At 52.2% G+C, this 15,078-nt stretch overlaps 3 protein-coding genes across 8 annotated transcripts; 2 read left to right on the forward strand and 1 right to left on the reverse strand.

Annotated features, from left to right (window-relative positions):
* Positions 1-1,040: 1,040 nt before the first annotated feature.
* Positions 1,041-11,386, forward strand: TAF6L (TATA-box binding protein associated factor 6 like). 5 transcript variants are annotated; one of them, XM_072970138.1, is made up of 13 exons: positions 1,076-1,159; positions 1,306-1,360; positions 1,867-1,926; positions 3,484-3,643; positions 3,993-4,079; positions 4,725-4,875; positions 5,030-5,080; positions 5,632-5,726; positions 6,992-7,066; positions 7,209-7,429; positions 7,790-7,922; positions 10,312-10,440; positions 10,570-11,386. In XM_072970138.1, exons 3-13 carry the CDS (start codon positions 1,919-1,921, stop codon positions 11,335-11,337), a joined length of 1,878 nt encoding a protein of 625 aa, XP_072826239.1. In that variant the 5' UTR covers positions 1,076-1,159; positions 1,306-1,360; positions 1,867-1,918; the 3' UTR covers positions 11,338-11,386. The 5 variants fall into 5 exon arrangements, with proteins under 5 accessions (XP_072826241.1, XP_006214976.3, XP_072826239.1 ...); XM_072970141.1 differs by having other exon boundaries at positions 1,077-1,159; positions 1,867-1,980; XM_072970140.1 differs by lacking the exon at positions 1,306-1,360 and having other exon boundaries at positions 1,041-1,159; positions 1,867-1,980.
* A 23-nt stretch (positions 11,387-11,409) lies between these two features.
* On the forward strand, positions 11,410-14,294 carry TMEM179B (transmembrane protein 179B). Of its 2 annotated transcripts, XR_012076762.1 has the most exons (6): positions 11,410-11,567; positions 12,414-12,601; positions 12,685-12,816; positions 12,988-13,066; positions 13,315-13,629; positions 14,137-14,294. XR_012076762.1 is itself a non-coding variant. In XM_006214838.4 (5 exons), exons 1-5 carry the CDS (start codon positions 11,472-11,474, stop codon positions 13,459-13,461), a joined length of 642 nt encoding a protein of 213 aa, XP_006214900.2. In that variant the 5' UTR covers positions 11,410-11,471; the 3' UTR covers positions 13,462-13,658. The 2 variants fall into 2 exon arrangements, 1 of the variants encoding a protein (XP_006214900.2); XM_006214838.4 differs by lacking the exon at positions 14,137-14,294 and having other exon boundaries at positions 13,315-13,658.
* Positions 13,746-15,064, reverse strand: TMEM223 (transmembrane protein 223). Its single transcript, XM_006214836.4, has 2 exons — positions 14,613-15,064; positions 13,746-14,195 (listed from the first exon to the last, which is right to left on the reverse strand). Exons 1-2 carry the CDS (start codon positions 14,965-14,967, stop codon positions 13,903-13,905), a joined length of 648 nt encoding a protein of 215 aa, XP_006214898.3. The 5' UTR covers positions 14,968-15,064; the 3' UTR covers positions 13,746-13,902.
* Between the last annotated feature and the right edge of the window lie 14 nt (positions 15,065-15,078).

Raw genomic sequence — 15,078 nt, forward strand, 5'->3', positions numbered from 1 at the left:
AAATTACTCCAAATGTCATTCTGAATATGACTGAAGAGACTTGCAGGGTTCTAGTCTCCTTAGGTGGTGTTGCTATGGCAACCCCAGTCCCATCCATCTGGCTTTCTCAGTTCTGGTCTCAGAGGATCTTTCCTAGAGGCAGCAGCAGCATCTAACCCTGAGAGGGAGGAAGAGCAAGTGTGTACATTTATGCTCCCCTGCAGAAAGCTCCCTTCTATAATAAATAGCCCATTATAAACGATACCATCTTGGATGGACAGAAAGGAATTTTACTGTCTGCCTCCTTATGTGTGAGTGCAAGTTCCACTACCAACTGTCAGTCTACATTATCTCATTTAATCTATGATAATCGTATGAGGTGGGTATTAATTACTCCAGACTGTAGAATGTGATTAGGTAATTTGCCCTAAAGCAGTATCAGAGTTGGAACTCGTGTCGGTCTTACCCCAAATACCATCCTTTAACTCACCAAGCTCACGGCTTTTCAATTAAAAACCGCCCAAGTTCGGGAGAGTGTGTGTATAAAACGGTCAAGGAAGTCTATGAGACAAGTGAGGGCTTACTGGTCAGAAACGGGGGAGATACGAGGTACGGTACTAGAATGCGCAGAGCCCTGGAGTCTGGAGCTTGCACAGGGTGTTTGGCCCTGTCAGAACACCCTTCTGTCCGCAGAGAATACCTACCGATTCATTCCCATTCATCCTTCGGGGAAAGGAAAGTGGCAGGTGATGTTGGAGAGGTAAGAACGCAGACGCCAAAGTATAAAGCTTCGCTGCAGTCGCGTAAATGCAAGTGCTCAGAAACTCAGAAGCAAAGACCAAGGGATTGGGAATGCCTTCCCTAGGAACATGCTTACTAAAACGTACAACGAGCCATTCACACCCCGCAAAAATCTCAAGAGCTGTTGCTTTAAGAAGCGCGACTCTCCAGCATCACGTGATCCCTGGCGCCCTGGGTCTTCTACAGCGCCATCGCAGTGACCAATCGCGTGGCGAGAAGCTTCTTGGAGGGCGGGAACGCCTCAAGTCGCCCGCCGATTGGCTGTGTGCGTGGAGGGCGGGGCCTGGGACCCGAGAGAGGGAATTAGTGGGAGCGGGGTGAGTGGGAGCTGCAGCCACCGCGGTCTCGGTAACAGCCTTCGCCGTGCGGGAGCCCTCAGGTGAGCAGGCCCTCATTGGCCCGTCCCCCTAGGCGCTGCGCGCTCACCGGCCTTAGAGCCCGCTCCGCTGGGGGCCCGCCCCCTTCGTTGCCCACGTGACCTAAGTTCGGTAACCCCTGACCTCTTCCCTACCCCACCGCCTCTAGATCTGGGATGAAGCGAGGCTTGGTGGGAGGATGCGCATCACGGAGGCCTGTAGAGGTCAGTTCCTACGCCTCCTTACCGGTGTGGCTAGTGACTGAGGATGTGGAGGAGCGGGAGACGTTGGTTAGAGCCCGGACTTTGTGGCGTTTAATATGGGCACATAATAGGGAAACTTCCGCGTGGGCAGGACTGCGTGCTCCCATTTTACAGATGGAGAAAGAAGCTTAACGAGTATCCATTAGCGGATCTCCAACGCCAAGTTTCCGGGCTGGGCATCCAGGCTTCGTTCCCTTCACAGCCCTCCGCTTTTCATGATTCGGAACAAGAGTTTGAGTCCCTGCTCCCTACCGACGTAGTGCTCTCCAGATGATCTTGAGAAAGTCTTTTAACATATAGCCTCTCTGAGCTTTGATTTCCTTGGCTGTGAAATAGCCACGATACTTACATAATACCTATCTTATTAATGCGGACAGAATGAGGTATAAGCCATATAAAGCACTTAGTTCAATGCCTCGGGCATAGTGTGTGCTTAGAAAAATCGCTATTCTTTATTCTTTTTTCAGCAAATGTTTATTGAAACCGTGTTATGTGCTGACACCGTGTCTGAGGGTGGGGATGCAAAGGTGAGCAAACAGGCATGATCCTTGCCAGCGTGGAGCTTACAATCTAGTGGGGAGGTAGGTGTTAATAAATTCCACGAATGTATAATTACAAACTCTGATAACTGCTTTGAAGCAAAGTACTGGGACATTGTAGGGGTCTGAGAAGCCTTCCCTGAGCAAGTGATGTTTAAGTGGAGATCTGAAGGAGTGACTAGACACTCCTTCAGAGTGACTAGGAGCTCACTAGACAAAGGGATTTGGGGAAGAAGAGAGCATTCCAAGTAGAGGAAACACAATGTGTGAATGTCCTGAAATAAGGTGTTTTTGAGGAAATTAAGAGAGGCCACGGGAATACAGAACACAAGAGAGAGTGGAAAGAGGTGTTGGCAGATGTAGGCGCACATGCAGGACTTGGAGCTGTGGCACAGGTTTGCTCTCTATTCCAAAGGCCATGGGGAGCCATTGGTAGAAATGCCGCAGGGAGGCCAGGTAGGTGCCCACTGGGTTTAGGGACCTGGAGGTCACTGGCCCTGCCAGAGAGCAGTGGTGGAGCAGCTCCTGGGTGGGTTATGGTGAAACTGGGCCTTGCTGCCCGTGGTGCTGATGCCTCCCTTTGGCCTGCGTGGGCCAGCCTTCCAGTTGTGCTGTGTGTTGTTGGAGTCAGTCATCAGCCGTTGTTTTTGCTGGGTTCTTTTTCTGCTGTATCCTGTGAATGGAAGAGCATGCTCCTGCTTTTAGGCCTTGTAGCCAAACTGGGGAAGACCAGACAATGGGCAAAAAGCCTGACTATTAAAAGCCTGACAATCCCAGATGAGGAAGACCTCAAAAGAGAGACCGGATTTGCCTTAGAAAAGAGAGGAGGTGGGGACTCGGAGTAGAGAGGGAGACAGACCAGCCTGAGCCCTGGTGGAAAGACACGAGGTTGGGCTTACTAGGAGGAAGGATCAGCTTGAACAGCTGTCTAGATTTGGGACCAAACACAGAATGTCAAGCCAGGGAGTTGGGACTTTCCTTTTATGAGTCGTGGAGAAGTACTGAAGACTTTTGAGTAAGGGGCTGTCGGGGCTAACGTAGTCTTTTCATCAATGTTTAGTACCTGCTGGTTGATCAGAAGGAAGAAAACATGAAATTTTTGTTTATAATTAACAATGGTAATATCTTCCATGTGTGTAGTGTTCCATCCCCGAGTTTCTCATACAGCATCTCATTTCATCCTTCTAGCCACCCTGAGAGTTAGGGAGGGCAGCGATTATTGCCACTGTTTTACCAGGCTCAGACTGTTGAAGGTCTCAGCCAGACTGACATAGGAAGTGGTAGGGCAGGGCTGGGACCCAGTTCTGTAAACCCGAGGCCAGGCATTTTCGCAGGCGTCACTGTCGTCTGTCTTTTGGCCCAGCTCAAGTCTGTTTTGTGCCCTGAGCCTCAAGTTTCCTCACCTGGATGCTAGGAGCCTTTGTGGCTCCTTATTCGGGCATTCTGGAGCAAGAACAGCAAGATTGGTTTAGAGGGCTTGGAATCAGGCTCCTGGGCTCTAAGGGAAACTGGGCTGGCTTTTCAAACCATCCTCCCCACCCTCAGCTCCCTCAGAGCCATGTCAGAGCGCGAAGAGCGGCGGTTTGTGGAGATCCCTCGGGAGTCTGTCCGGCTCATGGCCGAGAGCACAGGCCTGGAGCTGAGCGATGAAGTGGCGGCCCTGCTTGCAGAGGATGTGTGCTACCGTCTCAGAGAGGCCACCCAGGTACACCCCCCCCCACCCCCAATACCTCCCAACTCTCTGGTTCCTCCCTTTGACCACCCCCTCCCCCAGGAGTTATTTAACAAGTATAGGTGAGGCACCTGCCCCGTGCTTGGAGGGAACACAGTGGAGGCAGTCAGTCCCTGCTCTTTCCGGAGTCTCCTCTAGCTGGGCTTCCAGCGAGCTGAGCTCTTGCTGGGCATCTTCTCCCTACCACAGCCCCGCTGGGCCAGCCAAGCAGGTTCATATTCACATTCTGCATGTGAGAAACAGAGTCACAGAGAGGAAATGTGACCTTGGAGGTTGTTTGCCCCCTGCTCCTTGTCCCCTGACTCTGTTCTTCCCCTCCTAGAATAGCTCTCAATTCATGAAACACACCAAACGGCGGAAGCTGACCGTCGAGGATTTCAACAGGGCCCTCAGATGGAGCAGTGTGGAGGTGAGTGGGGGGCAGGCTGCAGAGGGCTCAGCTGGCATGAGCCTCCTCCAGGCCCCGCTCAGGGCTGGCAGCACAGCGAGATGTGAAGACCACATACCCACACAAGGGAAGCTCATGGCCAGGCCCCACCCCAGGGGCTAAGAGTTCAGAAGAGGGAGGGGAGGCATGGAGGTTAGGGAGCGCTTCTTGAAAAAAACAGGAACTGAGTTGAGCCTTAAAGGAAAGTTTGGGTTAGACTAAGTTACAAGGAAGAGAGGGCACTCTAGGGGAGGGAGGAGCCTGAGCACAACTGTGGGTGTTAGAATGTCCGGTACAGTTGTTCTGGGGGTCCAGGGAGGAAAGCTGTGTATAGAGGAGAGCCATGTTTTCAAGTTGGGCAGGCGAAGTGAGAGTCAGAGGACCAGCAGCCCGAGGGGCGGGCCTCAGAGTCCCTCCGGCTCTGTGAGGAAGAACCACGTTCTACTCCCTGATGTACCGAGCACCGGACACTCCAGCCAAGTTCCCAGTGACGGGCCTGAAGCCCCAGGCATCCCCCCACCTTTGTTGTAGGACTTGTGGACTTTCCCTCAAATGGGCTCCCTGCCCTGGTCAATAGAGCATGTCTTCCCTCCCTGGATTCAGCCTGCTCCCAATCCTCTTCCTCAGGCTGTGTGTGGTTATGGATCCCAGGAGGCGCTGCCCCTGCGTCCCGCCAGGGAGGGTGAGCTCTATTTCCCTGAGGACCGGGAGGTGAACCTGGTAGAGCTGGCCCTGGCCACCAACATCCCCAAAGGCTGTGCTGAGACAGCTGTGAGAGGTGACCGCTGGGGTCCTGCATGGGGTGGGGACAGGAGCTGGGCTATCAGAGGACTGGTGATGGGCTGGCTGTGCCTGGGGCAGAAGCCAGAGGGGTGGGTGGTGGTACAAGGGGCAAAACCCCAGGCTGACTCATCTCTCTGCTCTGGTTCTAGTTCATGTCTCCTACCTAGATGGCAAAGGGAACCTGGCACCTCAAGGATCGGGTAAGGGCTAGTGTGGGAAATGGGCCCCCTGCTTGGACTTTCCTCCCTCGAGAGCTGAGGGTGTCAGCCTTTATCTGACAAGCATTTTCCAGGGCCTGAGCGATGCCTGTCCCGAGTGGGCCCTGGTCCCTGCCCAGAGGCCTCAGAGTTGGAGATGGGACCCCAGATCTATAAGCAATCATGAGGCCATGCTGGATGCCTGCACAGGAGTCTGGGTGGCCTGCTGGGGTCCCTAAGGTGTCACACTTCCAGGGTCTGCTGAGTGAAGCTTTCCAGAGCCTGAGGCTTATGAACTTGGGGCTTGGGGACTACGCAGGAGTCTTCCTGGCTGTGGACAGGTGGGAGACAGTGGACAGAGCAGGGGTGTGGAGAGCTTGCAAGGTCAGGGCTGAGCAAGCTGCTCAGAGGGGCTGGTGGCTCTGTGCTCCGGGAGTCCTGTCTGAACGGGCTCCTTGTGGGGGGCATGGGGATGGTGGTTGTAGGCGGACAGGTGAGGAGGTTGAGAGACGGCTGGGTTCCACCCTGACCACCTCTTGCCCACTCTCTTGCAGTGCCCAGCGCCGTGTCTTCACTGACTGATGACCTTCTCAAGTACTACCAGCAGGTCACTCGGGCTGTGCTAGGGGATGACCCACAGCTGATGAAGGTGAGTGGGTGGGCCTGAACTGGGGCATGAGTCCAACTTCCAAATCACCGTGGAATTCCTTCAGATGCCTACTTCCTGTCCCCTCCACGCTGATGGGGGTGGGAGCTTCTCTCGGTGAGGGGCATGGTGCTCCGCGGCTGGCTCTCCTCCAATACTGCCTCCCCTTCCTACTGTAGGAGGAACCCTTGTTCCTTAGGGAATGGGCAGCTCAGCAGGGCCATTTGGGGGGGCCTCAGGTGGTCAGTCTCCCTACACCCTAATTCCAGAGCCCACTCTTTGGGGTGTCTGTTGACCTGGGGCCCCTTGGGGCATCCACAGTGCAGCTTTCATTTGCTTGGACTTGAGTGGGAAAGGAGAAGAGGAAGAAGGGGCCAGGCTAGGCTGCCTGGTCAGGCCTCACACCAGCCCTGGCTGCATCTCGAGCTCCACTGAGCTCCCTGGACAGTGCCTGTGTCAGGCGTCTTCCGTCCAGAGTCAGAGGAGGGCGGGGTTGGTGATCTGCTCAACCACGTGATCTCGGTCTGTTTGCGGGTTTTCCATCTTCCACATCTTCACATGTCTGGCTGCCGCTGTTACTTCCCTTGCAAAATTCGGGCTATTGCTCCCATACATTCCCACCTTAGAAGCTCGGCTGCTGCTTCCCAGGCCCAGTGCATGGGCCTGCACGGGGTGGGGGTGGGGCGGCTGGGAGCTGTGTCCCTTCCTCACTAGCTGTTGTCCACTCTCACAGTGCCTGAACTCAGGGTCTTTATCCAGAGGAGTTGGGAGGGCACAGGTGGTGGAGGTTCAGGACTAAGATGGTTTTACCCCTTTACCTACTGGAATGTATTTTTTCCTCTTAGAAAAGTAATACCAGCATACGTTTAGTATGGTACTGTAATATAAAGATATACAAAGTAGGAAGTGAAATTCTGTAAAACCACCCACTCACTTTTTTTTTAATATATAAACTATACAAAGTTTATTGGCAACCAAAGTATTATACTAAATATCTGGTTTTAGAATAACTGCTTTTCTCAGTTAAAAATATGTTGAACATTTAGGTTGTATCCAGTTCTTTATTATTACAAATGGTGCTATGTGTTGGATATGTGTGTGAGTGGGTTTCTTTTAGAGCGGGTTAAATTTGTAGATGCAGAATTACTGAGTCCAAGAATATGAGCATTTAAAATTTTAATACATAAGTGCTAAGTTGCTCTTCAAAAAAATGTCGATTTCTACGTGGGGCTGGTAGATCCAGTGCAGTGTGGCCACTTCCCTTCCAGATTGCTCTCCAGGACCTGCAGACGAACTCCAAGATCGCAGCACTCCTGCCTTACTTTGTTTATGTGGTCAGTGGGGTAAGTGACCAGGCTGGGGCAGGGGGGGAATGTTTTGTGGGGAGAAGACTCAGCAGCTGGTAGGGCACACGGCAGGTGCTGTTGGGACGGCAGGCTCTTGTGCACCCTTGCATCCCCCTCAGCACCCCTCTTCTGCCAACAGGTGAAATCTGTAAGCCACGACCTGGAGCAGCTGCACCGGCTCCTGCAAGTGGCACGGAGCCTGGTTCGGAACCCACACCTCTGCTTGGGGCCCTATGTCCGCTCCCTGGTGGGCAGTGTCCTCTACTGTGTCCTGGAACCCCTGGCAGCCTCCATCAACCCCTTAAACGACCACTGGACTCTGCGGGATGGTGCTGCCCTCCTGCTCAGCCACATCTTTTGGTAGCCACTGGGCCTAGAGCTGATCTGGGGCGGGGCTGCTGCAGAGCTGAGCAGGTTGGGGCAGGAAAGTGGGTGAAACTTCTGGCTTTGAGGCCATACATTGAGAGGTCAGGGAGCCTCTTCCCCTTACTCCCCTCAAGCTTCCTGGTTGTTATGCCCTGGCACACTGGGATTCTACAGATGGGTGACAAATATGCTGGGGGTTGGTCCGTCAGCTGTCAGGTCCTGGGCCGGTCACCTCAGCCTCTTGGTCTGTTACCCCAGTGTTCCATGTGGGCGCTGTTTCCTCTGTGTGCTGGGACTTGAGTCCAGTTGGGCAGCACCCTGCCTTGTTCCCCTGACTGAATGTTGCTCCCACAGGACTCATGGGGACCTCGTAAGTGGCCTCTATCAGCAGATCCTGCTGTCCCTGCAGAAGGTCTTGGCAGACCCTGTGAGACCTCTCTGCTCTCACTATGGGGCCGTGGTGGGGCTGCATGCCCTCGGCTGGAAGGTGAGGACCCTAGCCTTTCTCACATAGCCATAAGAGCTCCTGTGTGTAGTTAGCAAAATAGTGTTTGTGTGTCTTTTTCATAAAAATTGTATATGTTTGCTGTTGTCTGTTGAGTTCCTGACTTAGGCCAGGCTCAGTGATTGCTTGGCTTCCTGTATATAAATGTCTTATCTTTCAAAAACCCTGCATGGCAGATAGTATTATGCCCTTATTTCACAAATTCCCACCCTTTCTGGGTTTTTAATTTTATTTATTTTTGTTATTATTCTTTTAATGGAGGTACTGGGATTGAACCCAGAACCTCGTGCATGCTAAGCAAGCACTCTACCACTGAGCTAAACCCTCCATCCCACCCATTCTGTTTTATCACATTAAGGAACTATTTGTCAATTCCTCTTATACTATTTTAAACATGGAGATACTGAGTTTTATCAAATATCTTTTTAGCATCTGTAGAGATTATCAGATGATTATGCACCTTAGTTCTGTCACTGTGACAAGCTATAAGAATGGATATTTCTGCTGAACCACTCTTCCCTACATGGAATAAATTATGTTCAGTGCTATTGAGATTTTTATTGGAATTATATGGAATCTATTAGTCAGTTTTGGAGAGAACTGACATTAATATTGTCTTCTTGTCCTTGAACCTCACCTCTCTCCATTTTTTTAGGTCCTTCACTGTCTTTCAGGACCCTTTTCCCTTAAGACAACTTACAATAGTTTGTTAAATTTATTCCTAGATTCTTGCTGTTCTTTGATGCTGTTGTAATGCTGTCTTCTTTTCATGGTATTAATTTCTTATTGGTGTTTAGAAACACAAGTGACTTGTGTAGTGATTCAGCTACTTTACTGAACTATTAAACTGTGGATTATTTTGGGTTTTTAATGTAGATTATGTCATGTGCAAATAATGACAGCTTTATTTTGCCTTTCTAAACCTAATGACTTTCTTTTTCTTATTTTCCACTAATACCATTTTCCGTATGATGGTAATGGGCATCCTTGTCTCATTTACAGTTTTAAAAGAAGTGCTAATAACATTTCCTATTCAGGCTGATATTTACTTTGTGTGTTTATGGATACCTTTCTCAGATTAAGGAAATTACTTTATATTCCTAGTTTTATCATTAATTTATGTTAACTGTTATCAAATGCTCTGTCTTCTGAATTGATCCTATGGTTTTCCTGCTTTTATCTGTTAATGTGGTTAATTGTATATATAGATTTTCTAATAGTAAACCATCTTCACAATTCTAGGATAAACTCACTTTGGTCATGATATAGTCTTAAAAAAATGCGAAACTTTTATTGGAATTTTCAAAATATACTGTTGGGTTTACTGAAATTTTAAATGATTTATCTGTATTTATGAGTGAAATCAATCATAAGTTTCCTCTCATGTACTGTCCTTATATGGTTTTAGTATCAGGGTTATACTGGCTTTATAGAATTAGGTAGAGAGGAAGTATTTCTTTTTTATATTTGTTCTTACAAGGTTGAGATGGTCTTTTCCTTGAATGTCTATAGACTGTAAATTTTGGCATGGTGTTTTGTGGTTAGATTTTTAGCTACTATAGTTATAGAATTATTTGAGCTTTCATGTTTCTTGAGTGAACACTTATATTTTTCTAGGAACTTGTATTTTCAAATCCTCAGGCTGTAGCTGACTAACCAAAGAACCGTCAAGGGGGGAGGGTATACATAGCTCAGTGGTACAGCACATGCTTAGCATGCACGAGGTCATGGGTTCAGTCTCCAGTACCTCCATCAAATAAAATAATAATAGCAAATAAATAAACCTAACCCCGCCCCCCGCAAGAACTTATCTATCAAAGCCTGTCACATGTATCACCTGTTCTGTGAAGTCTTATTTTCCCACAAATTCATCACAGGATTTAAAAGTATATAATCAAACTCTGATTAGTTGTTTTGTTTTTGTTGCAGGTAGTTTGACCTGAGTCCCAGTTTACATCTAAGCTAGGACAGTACTTGGCTGTACAGCAGCTGGCAAGCTAAATTTCTCTGTTGGCAGTGGGCATTTCTTACACTCTTAGCCCTTGCACATGTCAGTGATAATGGGCTCATTTTATACTGTTTGTCTGTCTTTGTATCCGAGTAAAGAGCGGAGTATAAAATGAGCCCATTATCACTGACATGTGCAAGGGCTAAGAGTGTAAGAAATGCCCACTGCCAATACTCCCAGTGCTTAATTAAGGCTTGGGCATTCAGGAGACTCCAAATCAATATTGGTTGAATATGCCAAGCAGGGAATTTTGGATGAGCCCTGTCCAGTATCAGAGATAAAAGTAGATCTTTCATGGGAAATGGTACTTGAGAGGCAATAAGCGAAAAAGAGGCACTCACTGCATTCTTCTCTCCCCTCCAGGCAGTAGAACGAGTCCTGTACCCACACCTGTCCACTTACTGGACAAATTTGCAGGCTGTGCTAGACGATTATTCAGTATCAAATGCCCAGGTTAAAGCAGATGGGCACAAAGTCTATGGAGCCATTCTGGTGAGTGCCAGCCCCTTCCAGTCTCTCCTCTCTGTATGAGCTCAGTAGCTCAGCTACCTTACTTTGGAATACTTGATGGAACCGGGTTCCTCCTAGTCCTTGGGTATCCTGGTCCCTCTGCTCTTACAGGTGGCCGTAGAACGACTGCTGAAGATGAAGGCCCAGGCAGCAGAGCCCAACAAGGGTGGGCCAGGCTGCAGGGGGTGCCGGCGCTCGGACGACCTGCCCTGGGAAAGCCTTCTGCAGGAGTCTCCCTCCGGGGGCAGCGCAGAGCCAGGCTTTGGGTCTGGTCTCCCGCTGCCACCAGGAGGCGCGGGGCCGGAGGATCCTTCCCCTTCGGTGACCCTGGCGGACATCTACCGAGAGCTCTACGCCTTCTTTGGTGACAGCTTGGCCACCCGCTTCGGCACGGGTCAGCCCGCGCCAACGGCCCAGCGGCCGCCCGGGGACAAGAAGGAGCCGGCGGCCGCCCCGGACTCGGTGCGGAAGATGCCGCAGCTGACGGCCAACGCCATGGTCAGCCCACAGGGCGACGAGAGCCCCCGGGGCGGCGGTCCCCCGTCGGCCTCCGCGCCCGCCGCCTCTGAGAGCAGGCCGCTGCCCCGCGTGCACCGGGCGCGAGGGGCGCCCCGGCAGCAGGGCCCGGGCGCCGGCACCCGCGACGTCTTCCAGAAGAGCCGTTTCGCCCCGCGCGGCGCCCCCCACTTCCGTTTCATCATCGCCGGGCGGCAGGCCGGGAGGCGATGCCGCGGGCGCCTCTTCCAGACTGCCTTCCCCGCGCCGTACGGTCCCAGTCCGGCCTCCCGCTACGTGCAGAAGCTGCCCATGATCGGCCGCACCGGCCGCCCGGCCCGCCGCTGGGCACTCTCGGACTACTCGCTATACCTGCCGCTCTGAGGCGGCGCTCATCCCTACCTCTGTGAATAAAGCCCCGTCCCGGAAGTGACGTCTTCGCGCTCGTGCGTCGCGCCGGATGAGGCGGGGCTTGGGGGCTGGCTCCCGCGGCGGCGCTTCTAGGTGGGGAGGGTGCTATGGCGCTTCCGTGGTCACAGCGCGTTGAGCTCGCGCTCTTCGCTGCCGCCTTCCTGTGCGGAGCCTTGGCTGCCGCGGCGCTGACTCAAACCCAGGTGTGGCTGCGGGGCGAAGTCGGCCGTCGGGTCGGGTAGGCGGGGGACAGGTCGATTCTAATACGGAGACACCGCTGCTGTAAGGGCCGGTCGGGTCTCCTCGCGCTGCACCTCGCAGCCGGTGGGTGGGGTGAGGCCGGTCGGCGGCGGAGATGCATCGGGGCTCATCGCACCCTGTGGCTCCGTCGGCCCTCATACTTCGAAGTCATTCCTTCGGCAGAGGAACTAGTCCTAGAGAGCATCTAACAGCATAGGTGGCTCCCGCTGCCTAACCTTACCCTGTTTCTGAAACAAGTTGACCCAGGCCCCCTTTAAATCAGACACTACTGTGCTGAGCTACACCAAGAAATAGAGCACAGTGTAGTGGAGGTGGTCAAAGTACCAAATGGCTACAACACAACGTGTTAAATGACAAGAGTGATGTAGCAAAAGACAATAATTTACGTCGAGTGTTTACCCTAGCCAGACAATCGTGTTAATAAACAGGCTCATTTAATTCCTGTAAATAGGCACTATTATGCCTGTCTTACAGATTAGAAAACATGGAGATAACTGGAGGTTACACGAGTTCTGGTTTTACTCTAGGATTTCTGCACGAGGGGAGACCAGAACTTGTGAGGCACCTGAAGCTCATTGTATTTTATAACCACCGCCTATTTCCTGATCCTTCTGGTCACCGCAGGTTTGATTTCCCCAGCAGACCCATTAATCTACTGGCCCAGAAACAGGAACCGACAGTGCACAAATAACTTCCTAGGGTGGCCCTGATCTACATTATCCCTGACACCTGCCATGCATCCAGAGGCACTAGCTTGAAATCTAGCACTCAGTAGCTTCTTTCCACAGGGCTCCTTCAGTGGCAGCTGTCCCCTGTATGGTGTGGCCGCCCTGAATGGCTCCTCCCTGGTTTTGTCCCGACCCTCGGCCCCATCCCTCTGCTACTTTGTGGCTGGGGCCTCTGGCCTGCTGGCCCTCTACTGTCTCCTGGTCCTGCTGTTCTGGGTCTACACCAGCTGCATCGAGGACTCCCACAGGTGACTGCCCACTCCGAGGGCCAGCGGCTGAGGTGGGAGGAGTCCCACCTCAACCACAAGGCTTACTCTCTCCCTCTTCATAGAGGCCCGAAAGGGCTCCGCTTGGCGCTGGCCATCTCAGCTATAGCCATCTTCCTGGTCTTAGTGTCTGCTTGTATCCTTCGATTTGGCACCAGTTCCCTCTGCAAATCCATCATCCCCCTGAACATTACTAGGTAATGGGAGAGGGAGGGCAGCCTGGCTGGGGGTGATTACCTTCCCTCTGCAGACGGGATCCTATATTCCCCTTTTTATATCCCCATCAGTTCTGTCTCAAAGGGCACCTGAGCGCAAGGGTGTTTCGGGTATATCCCCCATTTCTCACAACTGTCTCTTTGACCTCACAGCTGCTCTGATGCCCAGAAAACTCCATGGATACCCCCTGGAACCACTCTGCAGTTTTACTCCAACCTACACAATGCTGAAGTGAGGTCCTGGGATGTAAAAGACTGGGTGGAGATTGAGGGATACACAGATTCATATGATGAATCATATAATACGATCTGTAGTTGTAAAGGTGCTCACCAGTGTACTCTCAGCTTGGCCCACCAGCAAGAGGCTGAGAGGTGCTGAAGGGCTTGACAGCCCAACAGTGAATAGCTAAGAGTGGTATGTGGGTGGAACGGGATTCGAGATGGCCCCACTCCTGACACTTCTGTTCCTGTCTCCCACAGACCTCTTCTTGGGTGAATCTGGTATTGTGGTGTGTGGTCTTGGTGCTCCAGGTCCTGCAGTGGAAGTCTGAAGCCACCCCATACCGGCCTCTGGAGAGGAGTTCTGAGACAGATGCTCTTGTTGGGCCACGCCTTTCCCATTCCTGAAGAATAACCAAAGAGTACTTCCTGCCGCCAAAGAATCCATGCCTAAGTGCCTGCAATCCTATTGCCCCTACATAGCCTTGTGTATTCTGGGAGTCTGTTTTTCCTCCAGGAGGGAAACATGACGAGAGGCCACCTCTTCCTCTCTTCCTATGGCTGTTTTTTACCAAGGTATTATATTACTTTCTTCCTTCACCTCAGTACTGAGTTCTTGGTGTTACAGCACTGTGGGTAGGTGGATGGCAGTAATGGGTGAAGGCTAAAGAGGCATGATCAAAACTTAGAGATACTGGCAGGTAGCTGCCCTGGGGATGACTGCTCTTTTATTTGCTGTTAATGAATTTTCTGGCCCCTTGTATGACCCTAGTTGTCACCCCATCCCTAAGGTTCAGTTTTTCTTCCCCTCTGGGAGGGGTGAGTGATCTGAGGTTGTTTCTTGTTTCTTCACAAGCTACGGTAGGCACCTACAGTGTTGTCAAAGAGTTTGGTATTGGGAAAATGTCCAGCTTTGTCCAAAAGAAAGTAGAAGCGCCGGCCTTTGACCTTCAGAGGCAGCATGGCAGGGACTTCACCCCGGTGGGCCATGCAGGACACTTGGTTCAAGGGAACGGTGAAATGGGCACCCAAGCCAAAGGGGGCATGAGTGGTGAGGGTCACTTGCTTCCCTCCGGCCCTCAGGATCACTGAGCGCACAGAGCGGAGGGAGAAGAGAACACCAGCACCAAGTACCAGGGTACCTGCAGGAAGAGCAAAGATTGGGAACAGGGGCTTTCACTGGAGAGCTAAGCAGCAACCCTTCCAGTGCTCCCTGAACAAAATAAATAATTGTGATAATATTTACTTAGCTCCTCTTATACTCCAATCGTGTATTAGTCGCTCTCTCAACAGCCTTAAAAGATGTCCATCCTCATTTTAAAACACGAGAAAACGGGCCCAGAGCATAAGCACTAACTTGCTCAAGGTCAGAGAGAGGCAAACCTCAGCCTGAGCCTGTCCGAGTGCTTGGTACGCGGAAACTTACAACTCCAGTATACTGCAACTGCCCACCCCTCCTCATCCTGGAGAGTCGGGAGCCCGTTACTCTTCTTGTCTGAGCAGGAAGGACTGTGCCCACCCACCGTGTCCCCGCGCCGGGAAGGCAGCCCACACCTTACCGATGGCGCCGCAGCCGACGGCCAGGCCGTACCGCCAGAGCGCAGAGCGCAGGTCCAGGCGGCTGCGATCTGGAGGCTCGGTGTCCGGAGGCCAAGCCGGGACCGGGGGGCGGGTCAAGGCTGCAGTGGCCAGGGAGGCCCAGAAGACGCCCTGGCCAGTGCAGAACAGCCCGAGGACAGTGAAGAAGCGGCCCCGTTCGTGCTCAAAGAGCAGCACGTCCCGTGGTGGGGTCACGTCATGCAGGGGCCGAAGCACCGGCAGGGACTTCAGCACTAGGAATAGCCGCGCGGACCCCCGCGGCCCGTGTGCAGCCATGACCCTGCGCGCCGCATCCGGGGCGGGACTTCCTGCCATCGCCCCGCCCCTCGGGTTCCGTCTGTCAACCCCGGGCCCACCCCTGGGACTCTGTCCCCGCCCTTGCTGGCGGAAGGGGCAAGGCTAAAGCAATCCAGCACACTTGACACA

The sequence above is a fragment of the Vicugna pacos genome, chromosome 10 (genome assembly GCF_048564905.1).
Source record: "Vicugna pacos chromosome 10, VicPac4, whole genome shotgun sequence".
Lineage (NCBI taxonomy): Eukaryota > Metazoa > Chordata > Mammalia > Artiodactyla > Camelidae > Vicugna > Vicugna pacos.

Excerpts from the sequence above, each read along its gene's own strand:
- TMEM223 (XM_006214836.4), bottom strand. The coding sequence starts at position 14,967 with ATGGCAGGAAGTCCCGCCCCGGATGCGGCGCGCAGGGTCATGGCTGCA. Across the intron at positions 14,196-14,612 it reads CGTCGGCTGCGGCGCCATCG|GTACCCTGGTACTTGGTGCT; the intron begins GTAAGGTGTGGG and ends CTCTTCCTGCAG.
- TAF6L (XM_006214914.4), top strand. Across the intron at positions 4,876-5,029 it reads TGCTGAGACAGCTGTGAGAG|TTCATGTCTCCTACCTAGAT; the intron begins GTGACCGCTGGG and ends CTCTGGTTCTAG. Across the intron at positions 7,430-7,789 it reads CTGCTCAGCCACATCTTTTG|GACTCATGGGGACCTCGTAA; the intron begins GTAGCCACTGGG and ends TTGCTCCCACAG.
- TMEM179B (XM_006214838.4), top strand. The coding sequence starts at position 11,472 with ATGGCGCTTCCGTGGTCACAGCGCGTTGAGCTCGCGCTCTTCGCTGCC. Across the intron at positions 12,602-12,684 it reads TGCATCGAGGACTCCCACAG|AGGCCCGAAAGGGCTCCGCT; the intron begins GTGACTGCCCAC and ends CCCTCTTCATAG. Across the intron at positions 13,067-13,314 it reads CCAACCTACACAATGCTGAA|ACCTCTTCTTGGGTGAATCT; the intron begins GTGAGGTCCTGG and ends TGTCTCCCACAG.